Genomic DNA, 24,611 nt, shown 5'->3' with positions numbered 1-24,611 from the left:
GAGAGTTTATGTGAGTTTTTTCGTTTCCTTTGCAGCAACTGTGTGGAGAAATCCCAGAAGCACCTGAACGCACCACGTTAAATCTAAATTGAGTCAGCAGTACACTGTGATTGATTATTGATTAATGATCCGCTGTCTGTATAATGAAGTGTTCTGTGTCTCTGTCAGTGAGAAAAAGAAAACAAAGGAGGGGGTAAATGAAACCCTTGCACACTGAGCCCTGTGGGGGCGCTCCTGTCGTCTAGAGTTATTACTTAGTTTTTCCACATCCTGATTCCTGTTTCACCGTCGCTGTTTACCAGAGACTTTTTCCACCGTTGTAGGAGTGTTTTTCTGCAGCCTATTTTTTCTTATCCACCCTCCGTCAGAATGACCGTCCCCTCCCTTCAGACAGCTCTAGGTGGACTGTGTCTGCTCCTCTGCGGCATCACGGGCTCCGTTTCCGGGGAGAAAGAGTTCGAGAGCCGCTCAGGGTCCGGGATGATCCAGGAGCTCCGGAGCGCCTTTACGCAGCTGGCCGGGGAGGGAAGGTCTTACCTGGGGAGACTGGTCGGAGAGCAGACGGTCCAGTCTGTGCAGAAGGTGAGACACACGTGTTGAATAAAGTTTAACTCAATGCCAGTGAGAAACACGTTGTGAGAGAGATGTTTTCATAAAGTTTAACTTCAGAAGGAGAGACACAAGGGGAAAGATGTTTTCATAAAGTTTAACCTTAGAAGGAGAGACACAAGGGGAAAGATGTTTTCATAAAGTTTAACCTCAGAAGGAGAGACACAAGGTTGAAGATGTTTAAAAAAGTTTAATTTGTACCAGTTACACAGAGAACATGTGTGTAATATAGATCATGGTTCGTGTATTAAATGTGAGACCAGGTTTTCAGTGACAATATTATAATCAACACACAGCTCTTCGATGTGAGCAGATTATGTTTTTATGAACAGTAAGTGAACAAGGCAGTCCGTGACGTCACTTCCTGCTTTCATTCATTAGTAAAACAGCCTGATGTGATCTCCCTCTAATTATCCAACAGCTCTGTCTTTTATCACACAGCAGATATAAAACAATTTCTCCGTTCTAACCTTTTGTTCTATTTCAGATTATTTAGGAAATTAAAATGACTTTAATTAATATGAAAAGTTTCGGAGTAGTTTCAGCTGTGAAACAGGCTCTCTTCAGAGAGACTCCATTAACAAACACAGACAGGAGCTGCTGTTCTCCTGCTGCATGAATCAATTAGTAATTAGCAATTAGTGTGATTGTGTCATTTTGTGTTGAAGAGATCGTATGTTTGATCTAACCATTTAAAACGTCTACGACTAACAACTAGACCAGTCTGTCAACGATTAACTCCTGTGTCCTGTGAGGTAAAATCACAGTTTTTATCAATGTAGTCTGATGTGTTTGTAGAGAGTGATGTAACAGCTGTTTGTGATTAAAGAATCATCTTCCTCTTTTCTAAAAAGATCCATCTCAGTGGGGAATCTTTTGTGTAATGCAATGTCAGACACTCTGAGGCTATCCAGGACAAGAACAACAACTTTTAGTGGACACACATTGATCAATCAATGATCATGTTGCAGACATTACAGCCTGCAGGATGAGCACATCTACTGGAGACATCCAGAAACTTTTTATACCTCTCAGTCTTTAACTACCCAAAGTATTTGAATAGGACATGATGGTTGTAACATGATGGTTAAAAACCAGATGACTTGATCAATTAAAGGGATACTTCACCCGTTGAAACATCTGTACAACATGAATCTGTATTGACATTGGGTCATATATGTAGTAGAAATGTGAAATACATTTTGAAGTTGGTGCCTTCTTGAACGAGAAAAGGCAGAAAGTGTCTTTTTGGCTCATGAGGATGAAAGACCAAATCCCAGAATGCACAGCACCGCAGGCCACTCCCACTAAGGTCCTCGATTTCAGAATCAGAAATACTTTATTAATCCCAGAGGGAAATTCGATCGTTACAGTTTCTCCAAAATATTCAATCTAACAGTAGAAATATAGTAATAAAAACATTTACAGACATATTTACTTCAACACGAGACCATTTCCTCAACTGATTCAGAGATTTCTTCCCCAATTGATCTTGGAAATTCCTGGCAGAAAACAGACTCTATGTCTGTGTCCATAGGCACAGTGAAAGCACCGACACCACCAGTCCGCCCCGGCGGCCAGCACCCGGCAGACAGTGGCGGCCAGCGGGCGCAGCAGCCAAAACACAAGACCGGCCTGTCGGCAGCAGCCGTCTCGCCGCTATATTTATATTTTTTCGCCATAATCAGCTTTCTCCATAGAGCCTGTTAGCATAGCTTCCAAGCAATATGGCGGACGTTAAGTTTCGATTCTGGGAGTGAGTTCCCACTCACTGATCTGTGATTGGTCTGTAGCTTCAGTGGTCGAAAATATGAGGAACTAGCGTTGTAGTTTCACCCTGCTAACCACAACAGCTTCCGGTGACGCAAAAATCTTAATTTTGCGTAATTGGAAGCTCCTTTTCAGACTTAGAAATACAAAGATTTCCCATCTCAGGGGAAAATGAGGGCGGGATGCACGACCATTCAAAAATACTACCAGGTTTCTAATCATACAAAGCTTAATGCAAATGGTTGAAGTATCCCTTTAATGTATATGAATGAATATAATATACCTGTTTTTATGTGTAACCCTCACACCCCCTGCTCCAGGCGTTCTCTCAGGTTCTGGCTGTGGTAGCACGAAGTTTCGCTGACGGTCTGAACATTCTCCTTGAGTATGTGTCACACCTGCTGCAGGCTGCTGGACTCGAAGGTAAACACCACCCGACCTCACAGGACAGTGTGAACTCTTAAAGGGACAGTGCTGTGTTTTTGTAGTGGTAGTTTGAGGAACTGATCAATAAGTACAGAACATAACCCCTCCTTCTTTATCGTCCTTCTGTATCCACAGTGAACCTTTCTGTCAACACTGTGACTCCTGACGGTGTGATCTATGTGGCTCGTTGGGTTTTCCTGGCTCTCATTGGCTACTGGCTGCTGTCCCTTGCTCTCCGATTGGTCGCTTCCACTGTAAGGCGGACTCTGTGGCTGCTGAAAGTGGGCGTTGCTCTGAGCTGTTTCGGACTCATCCTCAGCGACCACAGCGCGAGTTCAGAGACCACAGCTGTCCGATTGGCCGTGCTGGTGTGTGTCTGCGTCTTATTGGGCGTGGGGAGGGGGCGGGGCCCCGGGGCAGAGGATAAGGCTACTCACCTGGAGGAGCAGGTGAGGATCCTGGAGAGGCGGCTGAGAGAGATGGAGGGGTGGAGGAGGACAGAGGAGTAATCTGAGGCGGATAGAAGCAAAATGTTTGATTAAACAGAACTCAGGTTTGTTTCCAAAGTCTGATTAAACTTCGTTAATATAATTAAATTAAATTTAAACTGCATGTTTGATTTTCAAACTTTAGTTTGATAAGAGCTTCCACACTCTGACCATCCTTGTTTACATGAAGATGCAGGATGGTAGACCTGTGTGTGGTTAGCATAGCTTAGCATACGAGATACTGTCTGTGAACAGACCCCGTCCCCTAAATGAATACAAAAAAAAGAAACGTTATCTTCTTGTTTGCTTGTCCAACCAGCAGTTGGTCTGCTCTGATTGGACGAATACCTCCAGGAAAGATAATATTTCATTATTTTGTTAAATCTGTTTGATTGTGTTTTTTGTCCTTTTATTTACATCCAAACTTGATTTCAGATCTGACTTTGCTTTATTTTCTGTCCTTAATGGTTGAAGTGTTTCTGTAACTGTGGCTCAGTTGGTAGAGTCGCTCGTCTCTCAACCGGAAGGTCGAGGGTTCGATCCCCAGCTCCTGCAGTCACATGTCCGTTGTGTCCTTGGGCAAGACACTCAAGCTCCCGCTGCTACGTCAGCGACGTATGAATGTGTATGAATGGGATTAGTTACTTCAGATGTTCACTTCAAATAGCAACATCTGCCAGACTATAAAAGTGCTTTATAAGCTCAGGTCCATTTACCATCTCATATTAATCCGATCAGATATAAATCATCAAAATAAAACCGTTGTGTGTATGACACACACGTCTTTGTTAACTCTCATCCTTAAATCTGAAGCTTGATCCAAAGACAACTGGACTCGGTTCAAGATCTGAAGACATTTCACCTCTCCTTCGAAAGGCCTCTTAGCCTTGACCATGACCCGGATGACGGAGAACCAACACAGACATCATCCTTAAATTGTTTTGGGTTTTTTTTGTAGTAAAATCCCTTTTTTTAAATTGTCAGAAAAACGCAGAGCTCTGACTGTGTCTTGTTAACTTTCACATCAGAAAAACAAAAATATTAAAGTTATATTTTGGGGGTTTTTATGTAAATGTTGAGGTTTTAATGATGTTACTATAAAATAAATCATGTCACAGGTATGATTCCATGTTTGTTCTGATTAATCAGTTTTGGTTTTTGTTATCTGATGAGTCTGAGTAAATTTTACCCAGAATTCCTAGCTGCTCTGGTCGTCAGTTACCTCGCTTTAGGGTCAAAAGTTGATTTTACTTTCAGTGAGTTTTCTTTTAAAGTACTTTGCTCCTGGATATTTCCGTCTGAGTTATTAAAATTCTAATTTTTTAAAGTTTATTATTGGTTGATTCTTTTTGATAACATGGTTATTATCAACTTCATAATTCAAAGACATGTATCTGTTTAATACTTTGATAAATAAATGTAGAATGATGGAGGTTCAGCTCAGAGTGTAAAATAAAAAGCTTTATTGATGCTGTTTGAAGAGATAAATGAGCGGTAGGAACCCAAAGCGGATAAAGTCCACAGGTTGAGAAACACAGAGCATTTAGCTCTGCTCAAAGCATAACCTTCACCTGCTCAGCGTGAAGATGATTGTTACAAACACACAGGTACACATCACAACACACAGGTAACGGAAACAGAAGCTCTGAACGTGTTCATGTTTCTACAGACTGAGGCACTGATCAGCAGCTTTAATAAAAAAAAATCTACAGTAGGCAATACTGCCTGCCTTGCTTTGATTGGCTGATATGTCTCAGGTGTGACCAATGAGGAGGTTTGTAATCCAAACATGAGGTAGCTGCTGTTTAACACACAGGCATGATCAGAGCTTGGCTGTAACACCAGGGGGCGCACTGAGGAGAGATCAGAGACTGGCTACATCAGCATGGTAACTTACTGTCTTTAACCTAACTACATCAGCATGGTAACAGACTCTCGCTAACCTTACTACATCACCATGGTAACAGACTTTCTTTAACCTGATAACATCACTATGGTAGCAGAATCTTTTAAGCCTGACTACATCACCTTAGTAACAGACTCTCTAAAACATGACTCCATCACCATAGTAAAAGATTCTCTTTAACCTGGTGACATAACCATGGTAACAGAGTCGCTCTAACATGACAACATTTCCATGGTAACAGCAGAACTCTGATCATCACTGCAGAAAGTCAAGTGTGTAAAAGTGTGTATAACAGTGTGTAACAGTAGCCCTTTTAGTCTGATCGAGGCTGATCCTCCGAGGTGTGATGGTGGCGTGAATATGGTCATCAGAGGTAGTAACACAGGTCATAACAGAGGTGTAACGGTGTGAGACTGGATTAATGTAACACATCAGAGCCGGCAGGGCTGAACAAACGTGTGACGTCTGAAGACGCGTTATTTGTTAGACCAACAATCGTGGGTTTTTTAAACAACCTTTAGCTGTGTTAACTGCGGCACCAGTAACTAGTACCTTGTTAGGCAATGGAGTGTAAACGTACAATGGTGGAGAGAGCACAGTGAGAGAAGACTAAGGGCGGGATGAAGGCAGAGTCAGAATGCCATGAGGGCAGAGTGTGGGCGGAGAAGGTTGGAGCTTTTGCAGAATCTGTGTCTAAAGGGCTACTGTTCTGTGTTGTTTGTGTGGAGTGTGTTTAAAGAGCACTTCAAGGTTAGATCTGACTGAGGGTGGAATGATTCCACAGCAATGTCATGTGACACACACAGGTGAACACACACCTGACGTGTTAGCATGAATCCCTACATTTTTAGACTACAGAAGAAAAAAGTCTGATATAGACTGACAGAGCGCATATACTTATACATGGATAAATGATCATAAACTGTATCTATAAATGAAGGTACATTATAATAGAGTGTATATATAAGAACATGCAGGTAAAGTGACAGTAACCTCCAGTTCTGCATTTCAGCCATTTTTGTTTTTTTCTGAGTCTTGTCTGACTGTGACCTGCGAGCAAACCTGAGGTCGTTCTCTTCAGTTTTTCTGTGATGTTCAGTTATTAATGAGCTCTCACTGACTATAGACAGATTAAACCTGACCACACATCAATATATACGTCATTAACATGCTGTGAGGAGGATTGAAGGTGTGTGTGTATAGGTGTGTGTAGAATGACGAATGTGTGAACGAATGATGGAGTGAATGTGAATGTTACAGGGCTTTCACACATGCAGAAAACTCCTGAAAATCTCCTGATATTTCCAGGAGGAGCTGTATGTGTGAACGCAAACAGCCAAATTTTTAGCTCGGACTTTACTTCCTAGTGAGCTGATGTGAGAACGCAGAAAGATAATAATTACATAATAATTAAACGGCTGCATTAAGATGTCTGTTCGTCAGTTTTGGTTGTCCTTCCCTTTTGTTGATATTGTAATTCTGTTGGACCAAACGTTAAAAATAAACGATAAAATAGTGTCCCTATAAAAGGTTCAAAACAGTTTGTCACTCAGCTGAGTGTGTTAGACACACAGATGCTTCTTTAAAAACTCAACCTGACACCTCATACTTCTTTAAAAAGCAAAAAGTTTCATACAAAGATCACAGAAGCTGACGGCTGCAGTCTGTAAAAATGACTTAAAAAACAATTTATGTTAATGAATCGTCTTACACTATAATTAAACTGATCCTGGACCTGTTAAACATCTACTCATCAATTTTCTATTCCACATGCTAACGCGGATAACAAGGCTAACCAAACACCTCCTAAGCATCCCTCCCCCTGCATGGTTTAACACTGAGGCGTGCTCCTCCTGCACCACTGTGCATCCTGACGTGATCACAGAGTGTCCACAGGGGGGGACATCGCAGTCTGTGATGTCACAGTCTGCAGCGTCTCTACAGGAAGTTGGTGGTGTTTTTCCCATCGTGGATCTGGAAAGTGGCGGCCCCGTCAGCCGGCAGAGCACTGGAGGAAGAGGGAGGGGGCACTGGAGCCTCAGGGGAGTGGGCGGAGTCAGCCTGAAGATGGGGCAAATGAAATACTGAGTTCACATTTCTCTACATACTAGGGCTGTAAGTTAATTGCAACTAATAAATGTCTGAAATGAATGCATTCAGTTTCTGTAATAGCGATTAATCACGTTGTACTTTGTCCCTTTAAGGCACTGACACACCGAGCAGACGGCAAAGAACAAGTGGCGACAAACGCTGACTGTGGCGTCGCCTCACAACACCTTTGTCTTGGCTGAAAAGTTGCATATATAACTCTCCATGCCAGCAGGCAGCGGTACTCAGTTGTTATGACACGAGGAGACCATTTCCACACCGCTGTCGGTCACCACTCGTATTATAGGTAGCCTACTAATCGAGAATATTGTCATAGAAAAGAAGAGGCGGAGGGAGTAAATAAAGGAGAAACAGACAGCTGCTCCCACCAACCGCGCCGGCCGACGCCGAGTCAACTTGGCCGAAAAAGGGCAGACGGGGGACGAAGGTTTAAAATGTGATTAATCGCGATTAACTTTTGAAATAAAGCGATCAAAAAAGGTAAAAGTTTGATAGCCCTATTAAATACATATTTTTTTAATCTGACGCAAATATTCTAGAATAAACTCTCCAGCAGTTTGTATACTTTTTATTATTTGTAAATAACACATTTTCATTAGAAGTTGGGACATTGTGTAAAACCTTTAAAAAAACAGAATGTGATGAATTTAAAACATTAAACCCCAGATTTATTGAAAAAGTGCAATGGCGACACATCAAATATTGAAACTTTCAGAATTCAGTACAAAACTCAAGATTTGTTTGGACTTATCTGTTGGTTTTTCCTCCTCTAGTTGCTTATTGCTCATGATAATATGGCTCTTTGTAGATATTACAACAAAGAGTCAGGTCTTTTACCTGCTCTTTTGTGAAGTGTCCTGAGATAACATTTCTTATGAATTGGTACTATACAATTAAAGATTGAATGAAAGATGTTTGAGGAGGAACTTCTCACCTGTAAATATTTAAAAAGTGTTTATGTCTGATTAATATTTTGAAGTATTTTAAACAAGTCTGTTGTGTTTCTTTCTTCTGTGTGAGTTATTGTGAGCATGTCGTCGGTCCTTTACTCGCCCAGCAGGGGAGAATATTTTCAGTTCAGTTTGGATAGAATCAGCTCGGCCTTGTTTTTATTTTCTGAGCTCGTCTTTCTATAAATGTCCTTAGTGATATTTATTCTTCTATATTGATCCGTCTGACTTCCGTTTCCTTTTTTATACACTTCAGCACTTCACAGATTTATGGAACATGAAATTAATTAATCACAGTTAAAAAACATAATGTCTGGGGTGTCAGTAGCATAGTGGTTAATGCGTGCGCTCCATGTACAGAGGCTGTAGTCCTCCAAGCGGCCCCGTCCGCGTCCTGTTTTTCTTGTAAGGGTTTAAATTGAATTCTCTCTTTTATTGCTTCATTTATTATATTTTTTTTACAGTCCACTCTAGGTGTTTATATCAGTAAAACTTTCATTTAAAAACAGTGGAGTATGATTCATTTGTGTTGTTTTCACTCTGCTTAGTCGATCTTTACTTGTTCAGATCCTGTTTAATTTAATTTACTGAACATATAAATCTTAATATATTTTTAATGTAAACAGACACACGCACACACACACTGCTCTAACAGCTGAGCTAACGGGAAGTCTGAGGTGATTAACGAGGAGCACTATCAAAGCTCTTTACTTCTAAAGTCTCTGGTCAATACAGACTACGGATCATCAAGAATCAGTTTACACATACCTTCATCAGAATCCGCCAGTCAGCTAAAGGTTGAGTTTTAATGCTCAACATGAGCAGAGATCACAGGTAAACACACCTGTTCTCACACAGGTAAGCACAATCATTTTCAGAATCCAGCCCTGAGTGTGTGCGTGTGTGTGTGTGTGTGTGTGTAATTTTTCCCTCTCTGCTGTGATATCACGATCAACAATGTTATTAGTTTGTGTTTGGCATGGGATTGGTTGTATTTTTGCGTGTGTGTGTGTGTGTACCTGTGCTGCGTTGGTTAGCAGGGGGTCTGCAGGTGAGGAGGCCATATTCTTCATCTTCAGCTCCTCTGGTGGAGGAGAGCTGTACATGACTGGAGCTGGAGCATAGCCCTACACACAAACACATGTACATTTGAAGATTAACTATTTCCTACAAACCGATATCTGCATTCCTGATCAGGAATTGTTCATTTACTAAATTTAATCTTACTGAGAATCTTTGTTCTCTTTTTATATTTTATTATATTTAATGTCTTTATATTTAATACCCACCCTTTGCCAAAGGAGCGTCCTAGCACAATCATTTTCACAGGATAGTATTTGTATAACTGTAGTGACAATCTTCAAAATCACATTTTAAAGCCTCTAAAGGTCAAAGGTAAAACCTTGGGGGGGGGGGGGGGGGGGGGGGGGGGGGAGTCATACCATCGGAGCACCAGGGCCTGGGGGGTGCATACCCGGAGGCGGACCGTTCCACTGTGGACCAGCAGGGGGGTAGGCTGGATTCTGAGGGGGGTAGGCGGGGTTAAAACCCTGCAGAGGACCAATCAGGAAAAGGGGGAGGGGGCGCTTAACATTAGAACACATTTAAAATATAGTATATATATATATATATATGATATTTAATACATTTTAATAATTCATTTATAAATAGAGCAGCTCACCTGGGAGGGAGGGGGGCCTTGCCACTGTCCTGGACTTACAGGCTGAGGAGGGGGGTACATTGTAGGACCCTGAACACACAGATAAACACATAAACACGTCTTAGGCTAATCAATAAGTGATCTAATAATCAGAGATTAATGATTGGATTAACTCTGTGTGTGTAACGACTGTTTGTTTGTACCATGTTGGGGTCAGGGCCATGGTAGTACACCTGCTCACACACACACACACACACACACACACACACAAACACACACACAGGCACAGAGTCAGGAATAAAAAGACATATTTTAAAATATGAAGATTGATTAGGTTGATGGTGTTGTTCTCACCCCTCCTGGAGGTCCAGAGCTGTAGGGAGGAGCAGGACCAACAGGGCCGACAGGTCCAACGGGAGGGGGGGGATGGACAGGGACGGCCTGGAGAGAGAGAGGGCGAGAGAGAGAGAGAGAGAGAGAGAGAGAGAGAGAGAGGAGGGAAAAGAGAAAGACACTCACTCACTTGCAAAGCTTTTAATGGTCAGGCACCATCTTATTCCTCTGGATCGATGGTGTGGTCACCCCCACCTGCTACAACTATTAATATCAGCCTCACATCCGTTATCATTATTATAAATATTTGAGTGCTCAACTTAAGCCTTTATAATTGACATCATGAGTCCTTTCCATTGATAGTTGCTAATGTTAGTATCAGACTGATCAGTCTGTCATCATACTTAGCGGTTACTGCTAATACTGCACACACTGTTATCATTATTACTGGTAATGTAGCTATAAATCGGTTTTTGCTGCTCTGTTTGTCTCTCCCTTTATCCCTCTGTCAAACATCTACACTTTGACATCGTCTCTGAACTCCCACTCTGCTCTCACTTTTCAAGTTTCTAATCAGCCCACAGAACAATGCAGCGCCCTGAAAAAAAGTTTCATGTTTATACGGCTGGATTCAGTTAACCAAGGAGTCATCCAGCGCCAGACAAGAGCCAACAGATTCAGAGATTGAGGTACACTGTGAAGGTGTGTGCATGTTGTGTGAGTGTGATGCTGGGTGTAAATGTAAATGTTGTGGATTGTGTCTGTAGTGGGTGTGTGTTTGTACCTGCAGCGTGTTTGCTGTGTTTTGTTTCTGCTTGAAGATCTTCTTGCGGCAGCAGCAGCAGATCCCTGCAGGGATCCCGAGCAGCAGCAGCAGAGCCATGAGAGGGTTCCCCTCTGAGTACTCATGGCGATCTGTAAGGAACACATTACATGGTTTAAGATTCGATTTTAAATAAAGGGTTATGATTGAATGAGAGAGGGCGCTCGATAAAACATGAGCCGACCTGAGCAGAATTAAAAAATGTCTGCCGGTCGGGATGGTTAATGTTAAGAATGAAACGAGTCACAACAACTAAACAAACACCGTGTTTCTTCAGGCAAAGGAATGCGGGAAAGGGGCTCTCTCTCATTCTGAGCGTTTTAGGAATTAGACCACACCCTAAACATTTCCTGTCAGTCTAGTTGTTTGAACATCCTCTGCGTGTTGATCTCTAAAAACAAACCTGAGCTGAGAACATGTGGGGACACTACAGATCAGAACTTATATTTCAGTCCTCACAGTTACATTCTGATCAGTGTTGAATAGTTTAAAGGGCTAAATTAAGTAATGACGTTTCCAATGTACCTTTCCAACATTAGAGATCTCTTTAATGTATTTGATTTTATTGATAGGAGTAACAAGATGACATTCTGAACATCACGACACAAAAGAGCTTTTGAGCCTCGGCCGCCTGTTTCATGCATGAGCGGTCAATCTTTGACAGCTGCTCACAGAACATAAACATGTCAGAAGAAGCTATGTAAAACCAGGGCTGAGAGTAGTTTTAAAGCATATCAAGTACTCTTATCAAAACCTTCATCTCTTGATTTTGTTCATCGCCCATCGGCTTCCTGCAGCCTTGATAAAAACAACAGTTTTTAGTAAGTAAAAAAAAACATGCAGTCACATATACCGTGTAACTGAGTTATGGCGCAATCACTTATCAACTCACACACAGCTTATCTGAGCTTCTGTCTATGTTGTTGGAATAAAACAGAATATCATAAAACATCAAAACTTATTCTGCTTCATATTTTACTTGTGAGTAAAAACCAGTGTCTCACTGTGAAGACTAAACCAGTGAAGACTAAACCAGTGTCTCACTGTGAAGACTAAACCAGTGAAGACTAAACCAGTGTCTCACTGTGAAGACTAAACCAGTGTCTCACCTGTGAAGACTAAACCAGTGTCTCACTGTGAAGACTAAACCAGTGTCTCACTGTGAAGACTAAACCAGTGTCTCACTATGAAGACTAAACCAGTGTCTCACTGTGAAGACTAAACCAGTGAAGACTAAACCAGTGTCTCACTGTGAAGACTAAACCAGTGAAGACTAAACCAGTGTCTCACTGTGAAGACTAAACCAGTGAAGACTAAACCAGTGTCTCACTGTGAAGACTAAACCAGTGTCTCACTGTGAAGACTAAACCAGTGTCTCACCTGTGAAGACTAAACCAGTGAAGACTAAACCAGTGTCTCACCTGTGAAGACTAAACCAGTTTATCCACTTCTGAACACTGGGACACAGACAGGTGAGACAAACAAGAAGGAAGATCCTGCAAGATCTGCGAATTCGCCAACTTACCCCTCGTCAACGCCACATGCATACCCCCTTCATTCACTTCAGCATCTGGACAAACGTGCGACACCAGTCCTGTCACAAGACTTTACACACGGAGCGGTGAGTTCACCACCGGACAGCGCCATACCTGCTCCCTCAGTCATACACGGTGAAGTGATTTCAGCACTGGACAGCGCAACAGATGAAACAGGCTCATTACCCGCTACAGCCTTAAACTCCACCTCTCGCTGTGCCTGACCTCTGTCAAAATATGGCTTCAGCATACTGACATGGCATAAACGACTTCTGCGTCTACGATCCGGAGTAGCTACAAGGTAATCTCTATCACCAACCTTTTCCTGTACTAAATAAGGCCCACTAAAGCGTGCCTGCAAGCTAGAACCAGAAATCGGCAACAACAACAACAACAACACTTTATCACCAGGAGAAAACTTTCTGCTTCTCGCATGCTTGTCATACCAGACCTTCAACCTCGCCTGTGCTGAAGCAAGGTTTCTCTTAGCAATTTCACAAGCACGACGTCGCTTAAATCTGAACATACTCACATAGTCCAGAAGATTCTGCTCTGTACCTTCTGACAACCACGTCTCCTTCAAGAGCATCAAAGGGCCACGCACAGAGTGAGCAAATACCAGCTCCGATGGACTGAATCCCAAAGACTCCTGCACCACCTCTCTTATGGCAAACAGCTGCATGTGAACCCCCTCATCCCAGTCCTTCTCAAACTCAAGGCAATATGTTCGCAACATTGTCTTCAACGTCTGGTGAAAACGTTCCAGCGCCCCCCCCCGACTCTCCAGATGAAATGCACTTGAATGACAGTGTTTTATTTTCAACTGCTTCATCACCTGGGAAAACACACACGACATAAAGTTCGAGCCTTGGTCCGATTGCACCACTTCAGGCAGGCCGAACAATGAAAAGAATTTAGTCAGAGCCTTTACAACATAGGGAGTGGTGATGGGTGGGAGGAAACACTTCAGGAAAGCGAGTCGATGTGCACATCACTGTCAACAAGAACTTATTTCCAGCCTTCGTACGAGGAAGGGGACCCACACAGTCAACCAAGACGCGTTCAAATGGCTCACACAACACTGGAATTGGATACAGCGGAGCAGGTGGAATAATCTGATTGGGTTTCCCAGCTACCTGACATGTGTGACATGATTTACAATGACGTGTGACGTCCCTCTTTAACCCAGGCCAAAAAAAAAAAATGGCACAATATGCGATCATATGTCTACTTTATACCCAAGATTTCATTCCGATATGGACCAGGAACAACAATCTGGGTCACAACACTCCAGTCTTCCACAACTGCAACCTGTCTCTCAAAAAACAGCCAGCGGACAATGACTCACATTTCTCCTCAGCTACAGCAGCTCCAAACAAATGAGATAAAGCGACATCCTTCCTCTGCTGTTACCTCAGGTGTCACTAACACCTTTCCTTTAGCCAAGTCATTTCCCCTCAAAAAGGCCACCCCCTTAATCGGGAAGCCAGGACGAACTCCAACGGACACTTCACCTGATACCAGATCAGATTCCACCATGATTTTATGCAAAGGCACACCTATGCCCTCCATGCCAAAGTCGACGACAGGGACATCTGAGCCCACAGCAGACTCACTACTGAATGGTAAAACTCCCTCCAGAATAAAAGACTGCGAGGCAGCGGTGTCACGAAGCATTTTCACAGGGGCCTTCAGATTCTTACCAGGTAACGAAACAACACCATCCATAATAAAGGGACCGAAGTCCTCCAGATCACTACACATGTCCTCATCTCTCACAAATGTATGCAGTTTCTCAACCAAGCTGTTAACTAAAGCCACAGGCTTTGCATTTCGCTTTTTCAACACAGGACAACTTGCCACAATATGCCCCATTTTCTAACAACAGAAACACATCACAGATTCTTTTCCTTTTGAATCATCCTTGTTATTTCCAAGCTCTGAATGAAGAGAACGTTTAGCAACATCAGAAACTTCAGTCAAACTTTATCCAACGTCCTTCATAGGACTACTAAAGTTATCGGAGTGTCTACTGTTGACAAACCGTTTAACAAACACGAGTTTGTGCGTCAGGACGTATTCATCCACCATGACAGCAGCCTTAGACACATCTGATACCTTGTTCTCATTTAAATGTATTGCTACCTTCTCTGGGAGACAGTTTTTAAAATCCTCCAAAAGTACCATCTGCTTAAGCTGTTCAAAATCCTTCACTTCATTCGAAGAAAACCAGCGATTCAAATAACGTCTCTTTGTCACGAGCAAATTCAATACATGTCTGATAATTTGGTTTCCTTAACCCACGAAATTTCTGGCGGTATGCTTCTGGCACTAGCTCAGAAGCCCTGAGCACTCTAGCTGTCCTCCGCTGACAACGACGAGCAAACCTTCTGCGCCTTACCAACCAAAACACATTGCAATAACACATACCACACATTACTCAGCCACTTTAGCATCGTAGCCACTCGCTCAAAAATGACAAAGTATCTGTCTACATCTTTATCATTAAACTGAGGAACCAAACGGATGTTTCTAATTACATCGAAATCTGCGGACCTGGAATGGACATGAGACACAGCACCAAGCTCTAACTCGCGCATGCGAATCTCAAGTTTTTTAGACTCCAACTCGCTCGCATACTTTAACTCTTTCTCTTTTAAAGCAATGTGCTGTAATTCTACCTCACTGTGTCAATCGAACCTTGTCTCAATTGCTCGGGAGTTGTCGGAGCGCTCCGCAATGGCATCAAAATACCCTTCTCAATTAAAGCAACACACAACTCCTCTTTAACAATATGCTTTTTTACTTTTGCTTTGAGACAGTTACATTATAGTGTTCGGCAATTAACAATAAATTGTCCTTCGTACAGTGATCCAGTACTTCCGAGGTAGGAGATTCAACAAAGTCTGAAAGTCTAAACTCCATTCTGAGGACAGAAAAACGTCACACACACCTAGTCCACGAGTTTCAATCTTACAGCCAGAAGGCAACTACAAAACCCTGAATACAAAATTACCGCAAACAGCCACAAGCTCTACCAAAAACATCCAAAAACTGTGCCAACAAAGTCACCAAAATTCAAAAGGCACGTAGTCTAACTTGACTTCAAAGAAATTAACAAACTTTTTAGATAACCCAAATGCCAACTAGGCCACAAATCAAAAATGTCACTATGAACTACCTTGAAAACAACAGTTTGCAATAAGGACGAGCCCCCAATTATGTTACGACCCCTAAATTAATGACTCGTTTTTACCGGGAGTCAAACATAAATCAATCAGAAATTAAATCATTTAAAAGAAAAGGTTTATTTTTACAATACAATAAAACTATGAGCTGAAAACCCGGGGTACAAAACAAAACCAAAAAGAAAGGTCAGCCACCCAAGCCAGCCCACACAGGGCCGTCGGACCGGGCACTCACCCTCTACCACCACAACCAGGATCCCTTAAAACAATGAACAAAAGCCGCGATAAAGGGATAAACACTCTTCCAGGTTACTCAGACAACATTGATACTGGATAAACATTCTGTCGTGACTCTCAGGAGCCAAAGAGAGAGAGACATGAGAGCCGGGCAGTTCCTGCCTTCTTATTTGCACCGTCCTCAATCACCCCCAACCATACACACCCTCGGGGAAGACAAAAGCATTTAGTCGACAGGTTACAAACAGTTACACATTACAACCAGCAGAGGGGGACAAAACAACATACAACGTAACACCTGTGAAGACTAAAGGAGTGTCTCACCTGTGAAGACTAAACGAGTGTCTCACCTGTGAAGACTAAACGAGTGTCTCACCTGTGAAGACTAAAGGAGTGTCTCACCTGTGAAGACTAAAGGAGTGTCTCACCTGTGAAGATTAAACGAGTTTCTCACCTGTGAAGACTAAACGAGTGTCTCACCTGTGAAGACTAAAGGAGTGTCTCACCTGTGAAGATTAAACGAGTGTCTCACCTGTGAAGACTAAACGAGTGTCTCACCTGTGAAGACTAAAGGAGTGTCTCACCTGTGAAGATTAAACGAGTGTCTCACCTGTGAAGACTAAACGAGTGTCTCACCTGTGAAGACTAAAGGAGTGTCTCACCTGTGAAGACTAAACGAGTGTCTCACCTGTGAAGACTAAAGGAGTGTCTCACCTGTGAAGACTAAAGGAGTGTCTCACCTGTGAAGACTAAAGGAGTGTCTCACCTGTGAAGACTAAACGAGTGTCTCACCTGTGAAGACTAAAGGAGTGTCTCACCTGTGAAGACTAAACGAGTGTCTCACCTGTGAAGACTAAACGAGTGTCTCACCTGTGAAGACTAAAGGAGTGTCTCACCTGTGAAGACTAAACGAGTGTCTCACCTGTGAAGACTAAACGAGTGTCTCACCTGTGAAGATTAAACAAGTGTCTCACCTGTCAGGTCCATCCTGGTGACAGACACCAGCCGGTCTCTGCGGTCCCTCAGATAATAGTGACCTTCATCGCTGACGTTCACGTTCAGAATCTCGATTTTCATTGAGTGAGTCTGAACACGGTCCCAGTAGTCTGGCAGGTCCTGAGAGACCCGAGCCCCCTCCCTCACCTGAGGAGACACATCATGTCAGAGGATCACACCTGTACATCTGAGCCACGGATGGACTATAACAAATGACGCATCCCCACCTTGTCTCTATCACTCACCCATCCATCAATCAGTTATCCATCCATAAATCAACTCTACATCAACCAATCAATCATTCATTCACTGCTCCATTGACCCCTCCCTCATTTGAACTCTCCCCCCTGTAATCTCACCAGAGTGACATTGACGGCCCCACTGAACTTCAGGAAGCTGTCTGCGAGGTCGAGTCCCTCCAGAGGGATGTACAGACTCTCTCCTGCCACACACTTCAGGTAGTTGCGTCGCGCTACAAGACAACATGTCATATTATGTTATAACATGTTACATACATGGAGTATAGTGTTATGTCATACACGTGTTATAATCATATGTAATGTTATATTATACGCATGTTGTTAACATGTTTCAAATGTTATGTTATATAGACCCTTCAAGTGTTTTATGCAGGGGTGGCCTGAAGTTTGTGGACACACACACGCAAATGGATTAAATTTTTTAACCCTTTCCAAAGATGTGCAATGTAACAATTTAGAGTACTTTTTGCATGCAAACTCTTGAGCCGTCTAAGTTGCAAAAATACATTCATTGGCAAGTAAGGCCATTGTAAGTGAGACCGTTTTTCTTTGGAAACGTTAAAGGAAAGTGTTTATTTACAACTGACAGTACTCCCATTAACCTGTTGAACAGCCAGAATAGTTGATTTGTACTTAAAGCCCGCCTTTGATTCGGTAAAAAAAAAGCCAATCATAGATTTGGATTTTGGGGTGGCACCTGTGATGGCCAATACGATTTCAAGGGGGGCTCATGCCACCCCTGGCCAACCCTCTGGACTCTGATTATTTTTAAATGCACACCTCTGTATTTTTTCTTTTTTTTTTGGTTTTGTTACTTCCTCTTTCACAACATATTTTGTTGCTGTTCAGCACGTTTTGCATGATCTGTAATTTTCAAATGTAGTGAACCTACAGCCTATATTTAAAAGTGGTTGTCAATCTAACTTCTTGTATTAGAAGGATTATTTTTGACATTATTAGATAGGACAGTGGATAGAAATCAGTAGAGAGAGAGAGAGAGAGAGAGAGAGAGAGTAGGTAATCTAAAGGATCCACAGGTCAGACTTGAACATGGGACGACTAGCCTTTAGCCACATGGGGCACAACCTAACTGCAAGGCCATCTGCGCCCCTGATTTTTTTTATACTCATGTTATCATATGTCGTATACACCAAAGTAAATGTTATGATATATGATATGATATAGATGTTTTATGAAGGTCATTTCACGTTATGTGTTATATAGATGTTATATGAATGTTAATTTGTTATGCAACATGTTATAAATCACATTAAGTGTGTTTTATATTTATGTCAGCTCTGACTCATTGTATATGAAAACAGCTGACTGTGTTTATAAAGCAGCTCTCTCATGAACATGTTATCATCACACTTACACATCTGTTTAGTTCAAACTGAAACTTTGAGAGTTAAGAACAGTTTAGAGGGGGGAAAAACTGTTAGCATCACAGCTTAAAAAAAGGTGCTAAGCTCACTCACGCGTGACGGCCACTTTAACAGTGGAGATCTCCTTGTTCCAGTAGTCTCTCTGTGTGTACGTCCCCTGGTCCTCATAGGTCACCTGATAGACACACACACACATACGCAGGGCGGGATGCTGAAAAGGATTGTGCCGCTTTTGTGCACACTAAACTTTACAAATGAATCGAAGAGACCCCATCTAATCCATAAAACACACACACAGGGTTTAATGAGACATTATGCAGTCATTTGGGGAAATGGGGGGGGAAAAAATGATCTTTCTAACAAAATCAGCTTCATTGTCAAAACTGTCTAATACACAAACACTGGCGTTAACAATCACTCACAGTAAGAGTGGAAAAAACTGACTGTCTGCTGGGAGTTGGTGGTAACTGCGCCGCAGTATTTATAAAAGACATCACGCTCAAACTTTCTGGTGATTAGGAAAACAATTCTGAGAGTTTTCTAAACGGAAATGATTCAAAGGCACAGCAGTGTCTCCCTGTAGTCACAGTGATGGAAAAGAACAACACTGCTGAGGCTTACGGTGGCCTAAAGGGACAAAATAGCATGTGATAAACGCAATTTAAAGATGAATGCATTCAGTTCAGACCTTGGGCAGAGTTCAAACAGCACTTTTTAGGAACTCTCAATCTATTCAGATCCAAAGTGGTTCACAGCCAGTAAAACAAAATCATCCTGGCTTAGAGTCTTAAGTTTAACGGCGAGGAAGTTTAAGAGTTCATCTTCCGCTATAAGTTTACCATCAGTAGCCGTGTACATCTCTGGTTAATCCGAGATTCACTTAGTGCTGCTGCACCTCCACCGTCAGCCTCCGCCATCTTGGCTCGCTGTTACTGAGTTGTCCTTTTTTGCCCCATTCAGGGAGGATGCGTTGTATAAACGGAGAAATTCATATCACATTTTGAGAGTCTGGCCTCAAAACAAAGTGTAAAAAGTTTCCCCTCCCCTCCTAGCTCGTCATCTTTATGTGGACAGAATGGAGCTCTGTCAGCATGAGAGTGCAGCTCCAGGCAGAGGGAGGTGCTGGTAGCTTCTCTTCACGTTCAGACGCAAAATAAGAGCCAACTGCACGGAGCAGGACGATTCCCCTCTCAGTATTATGACATTTTCCCCAATCACAACCAAACACTGAGCCTTACCTTCTCGAGGTACCAGCGGCGGTCAGTTCCTGTCCCTGACACTCGGCCTCTGGAGACCCTGTAGAGGACAACAGATTCTGTAAGCATGGTAACAAAACCTCACCATGAGCCCCTCCTCCCAGTGTATCTCACCTGGTGTGGCCCCTCTCCCAGTACAGGAAGGTCTTACTGGGCTCATCAGCGGGCGTGAACTCAAGCTTATCGACGCTCTTTGGCAGGTAGATCTTCAGCTGTCGACCGTGAATCAAGCTGTCGTGTAGTTCGTGGACGGTGTACGACTCTGAGACAACACGACAACAACAGCTGATGAACAGTTTGATAAACAATAAACACTCTTTACACTCAGGTGTGGAAAGATAGTTTATAGTGTTAAAAGACGTGACCATGAGTATCCATCATGTTTATTAAAGTTAATTTCAAGGCTGTTTCCTGATTGGACCACAAATAAAAAAAACATTACTGTCATCAGTGTGTGTTTATCAGTGAGCGTGACCTGACACCTTTCATCTCAAGCAGACGTATTTAAATGATGTAATATTTCTTTTTGTTGATTTGTCTCCTGACTGTCAGGATAGGTGATAGAGCGATGATTTTACTCACCTACAGAGAGAGCCGCACAGAGCAGGAGCACACACCGCCACATCATCTGAACACACAGAGAGAAGGACAGATTTGATCATAGCATCACTGTGTCCTCACGCTCGCTGACATTAAAGGATAAACAACTGTGTGAGCGTTTGTGAACTGAGGAGACCGGTTTGTGTCATTCTCAATGCTGCATGTTTTACCATTCTCCTTATAGGACCTCAGTTGTTCAGCGTCTCCTTTCTCTTGTTTATTGCAACATAATTCTACACGTATAGTTTTAAAGGGTGACAGAACAGGACTGCAGGAAGGCCAGTTTATCAGCCAGACCTTTTAACCACGGAGACATGCTGTTGTTGCACCGGCAGAATGTGGTTTGTAATTGTCTTACTGAAATAAAGAAGGTCTTCCCTGAAAAAGAAGACGTCTATTTCTCAGCATTTCTTTCTCCTATACCTGTTTATGTGTATAAATGGAGCCTTCACCGATGTCGGGTTACCCCTGCCTTGTGCACTAATGCACCCCAACACCCTAACAGATGCTTGCTTTAGACTGAGCTCTGATAATAAGCAGGATGGTTCCTCTGCTCTTTAGCCCGGAGGTCGCAGCGTCCATTATTTCCAAACAGAAAGTCAAATTTAGACTCATCAGACCTCAGGACAGTTTTACACTTCACCTCCAGTCCATCTTAAACGACCTCAGGAAGCGAAACGAAGACGGCAGCGTTTCTGGATACATTTCCTCTTTGCCTGTCGAGTTTCAGCTTCATTAGTCAATGTGATGAACTGTGTTCACAGACAACGTCTTCCAGAAGTGTTTCTGAATCATGATGACATGTACTTTAAAATAACGTCCAAAAAGAAAACGTGCTCTGTAGTAAACTTTGGATAAGAATCAAAACTTAAAATATCAAAGGATTGAGTTTGAACACATAAATGACAACACGTTGGGTGTTAAACGGAAAAAGTATTGATGTAGCAAAGCTGCAGAATCATGATTAATATAAATGATGAGCTCTGTTTTTATTTCTGATCGTCCCACTGAGGAATAAAACTCTTAGGAGTTAGGTAATAAGAGGGCTGAACTTCATGTGAAAGGCAAGGACCTGAAAGTATCAGAGCCTGAATGTCGTTGATTGTCTGGCCCTTTTGGTGAGTTTGTTTTGTAAACGTGCTGCAGAAACAGGATCAGTGTCAGGCTGCAGCTGTCTGTCTATTCTGAGAGCTGCTGAGGACAAATATAGAAGCTGCTCTAATAAACCCTCTCAGTGCTTCTCTGAAGATAAAGAACTATTTATATAATATTTATAAATCAAATATTTATCCTCATGCATGTATAGAGAAGGAACCTCAGGTTAATAAAACGTCTCAAAGAAACATTCATCACAGCTTTGATTTCATAAATAAAATACAAAACATTCTTTAGTTTCATACGAAGCCCCGGAAGTACTAAGAACTTGAAAATATATATCTTTGCGCCCACAAGATAATAACTTGTTTTTGACTTTTTGGGACTTCAGGGTATCTGTAGTTTTAGCACATTTTTGGCCACGCCTACTTCACACAGTCTATGTTCAAAACTTTGACATCAGTGTCACCAGGGGGAGTTCATTAAGATACAGAATATTGTGAAAACTTATTTTCTCCTCTCCTGCATGAAGCTCTGAATGTCACTCTGTAAAGCAGGAAACGTTATGACGTTCATCATCTGTTTAACACATAATAATCTATTATTATCACTACTATTATTCACTGACAGATAGCCTGCAGTTACAGGTAGCCTCGCCCTAACTCCTCCCCTCTTTCTGGTCTCTTTCACTCTAAATGGGACCATTATTTACTTAAAGTCAGGGTTGGTCATTTTTGAAAACTAACCCCCCCACACACCCTCCTCTGTGCTCCCTCAAAAGAAACAGCCCTCACTTACATGAACGAGCACCTCAGCTCATCGCTTACATTGTGTAGGAACTACGTTTCGTGGTAAGTAAACACTAAACTTTATCATAATTCATGTAAAAAAAACAAACACAACTATTTAACTACTCACAAGGGCCAACACAAAGTATAAACTCAGTCATTGATGACGTGCTTTGAGTGTGGGCTAAGCAAGGGGTAGAGAAGGAGCAGGGAGACAGGGAGGCGTGTGATTGGTTCATCAGATTGGTACCTCGTGGCAGACATTGGTCAAAGTTTTTACAGGCTCAACTTCTACAGATGACAGATTTTCTTTGTTCCTTTTTCAGAGCGCATGAGTTTTTAATTTCTGTCCGGACCTAAAGACAATTTCAACCAACATCTTAAAAAGTGCCTCTGGAGAAAATAACCAACCCAATGAACAGCATGCTGTATTGAAGAATTGGAACATTAAACTCAGTAGGAAAATGTCTACTGAGGGAATAAATCAACATCTGAGACTCCATCACACACCCAGCACTTATTATTGTATTCACACTATAAGGGTTGTAACAATACCAAGATGTTTAACTTTGGTATGAATGTAGTAAAAATCAAACATTAGTGATGCACCGACGCCGTGGTTCATCTGCAAATCACTCTCTGGTTCACATCTTCACATTTGTGCTCAAACTGAAAGACTCTTCCATCACACCTAAAATATATAATTGTATAATCAAACTTTCATCTGTTCTGCCGTTTCCTCGATTCTTGTCTTGTTTTATTTCTGTATTTGAATTGGTGTAAACTTCCGTGTGTGTAACTGTGTTAATAAATCAGGTTCTGATTTCAATCTGGGACTGAGCCGCGAGCCTGGCGGAAGATTTCTCCCTCAGCCTCGAAAGAGGGAGGGTCTTTCTGTGGTGGTCATATTTCCGACAGTTCCTGAAAGCCTCGCTGGTCCCCGCCCTAAAAAGAAAGGGATGGGGGGGGGGGGGGGATGCCACTCCCTAAGAACGCTACCCTAAAAAAAAGGCACGAAGAAGACAAAAGAGGGCGAAATCCTGAACGCCTGTTTTTGTTTTTCATGGGTTTGAAAAAAAAAAAAAAAAAAAAACCTTTTGGATAAAATTATGTAAAAATTAGGGAGTGGGATATGTTCACGGGCACAGCGCAGAGGGGCGGGGCGGGGCTACAACCACAGACAGTGTGTGTATTTGATGCATAAGAATGTCTCAAACCGAGAAATTACAGAAACATCGGTATTGTATTTATCCTAATTTGACCCCGACTATGAAGTTTAGAGCCCCCGTGTGTGTGTGTTTAATACAGATAGGCTACATTACAACACACTCAGAGATAACACAGACGTACACACACACACACACACACACACACACACACACACACACACACACACACACAGGAGCGTGATAAAAAAGAATCGATGATGCTTTTTGTCTGTGTGCATTACCGCTGAGTACCGATCATTAAACCGACTGATCGGTCATCCGTCTGTTTAATCATCACATCTTCTCCGTTTCCCACGCTTCTAACAGTTTATCAGCAGAGACATGAACGCCTCACAGAGCTGCTCTTTAAAAAGCCCCCCAGACTGAGAATACACAGAGCTAATAATTACAGCGGAACAAAAACTTCTCTCTCTCACACACACACACACACACACACACACACACACACACACACACACACACACACACACACACACACACACACACACTGTAAACATAAAAACAGACACTCCCCACTGTGCAAAAAAACATGTTTCTCTCTTACCGTCTCATGCAGTTTTATTCGGTCTGTTCAAAGCTCAGCACACACAGTCTGGTCAGTGTGTCATTGCTGCATCACACACACTAACACACGGTGCAGGAGCTATGTGCTGGAGATGATGGTGGGGGTACGGCCAACAAGTGATGCATTATGTGGCATCGGAAATATGAAAACTCTCCATGAACGTCATATCGGACTTTTTCTCAATGAATGAAAAGATCTTAAGTAGCAGGGAGTGATGGAGCAGCGTTTAAGAAAAACTACGAAGATAACGAGTATTAAGCCGCATTATTACAATGTTATTATTATTGTATTATTATAGTGGAAATATGACAATGAAGTCTTAATAGTAGCCTATGAGGGAAATGTCCCATAATATAATAATATAACAAAGATAAATATATTTTACCAGCTTTTTGTAAAGTGT

General features: G+C 42.3%; 2 protein-coding genes across 2 annotated transcripts; one reads left to right on the top strand and one right to left on the bottom strand.

Annotated features, from left to right (window-relative positions):
• The first annotated feature begins 228 nt into the window (after positions 1-228).
• tmem109 (transmembrane protein 109) lies at positions 229-4,414 on the top strand. The gene is made up of 3 exons (XM_061053179.1): positions 229-582; positions 2,700-2,802; positions 2,941-4,414. Exons 1-3 carry the CDS (start codon positions 370-372, stop codon positions 3,312-3,314), a joined length of 690 nt encoding a protein of 229 aa, XP_060909162.1. The 5' UTR covers positions 229-369; the 3' UTR covers positions 3,315-4,414.
• A 319-nt stretch (positions 4,415-4,733) lies between these two features.
• wu:fc21g02 lies at positions 4,734-24,327 on the bottom strand. Its single transcript, XM_061053054.1, has 14 exons — positions 24,188-24,327; positions 20,514-20,559; positions 20,046-20,193; positions 19,914-19,971; positions 18,769-18,850; positions 17,390-17,502; positions 17,009-17,177; positions 11,036-11,166; positions 10,273-10,359; positions 10,122-10,151; positions 9,940-10,008; positions 9,701-9,808; positions 9,278-9,385; positions 4,734-7,260 (listed from the first exon to the last, which is right to left on the bottom strand). Exons 2-14 carry the CDS (start codon positions 20,557-20,559, stop codon positions 7,138-7,140), a joined length of 1,272 nt encoding a protein of 423 aa, XP_060909037.1. The 5' UTR covers positions 24,188-24,327; the 3' UTR covers positions 4,734-7,137.
• Between the last annotated feature and the right edge of the window lie 284 nt (positions 24,328-24,611).

This window comes from Labrus mixtus, chromosome 2 (assembly GCF_963584025.1).
Source record: "Labrus mixtus chromosome 2, fLabMix1.1, whole genome shotgun sequence".
Lineage (NCBI taxonomy): Eukaryota > Metazoa > Chordata > Actinopteri > Labriformes > Labridae > Labrus > Labrus mixtus.
The sequence above is the reverse complement of the archived record's forward strand: the minus strand, read 5'-3'. Positions and strand labels throughout refer to the sequence as shown.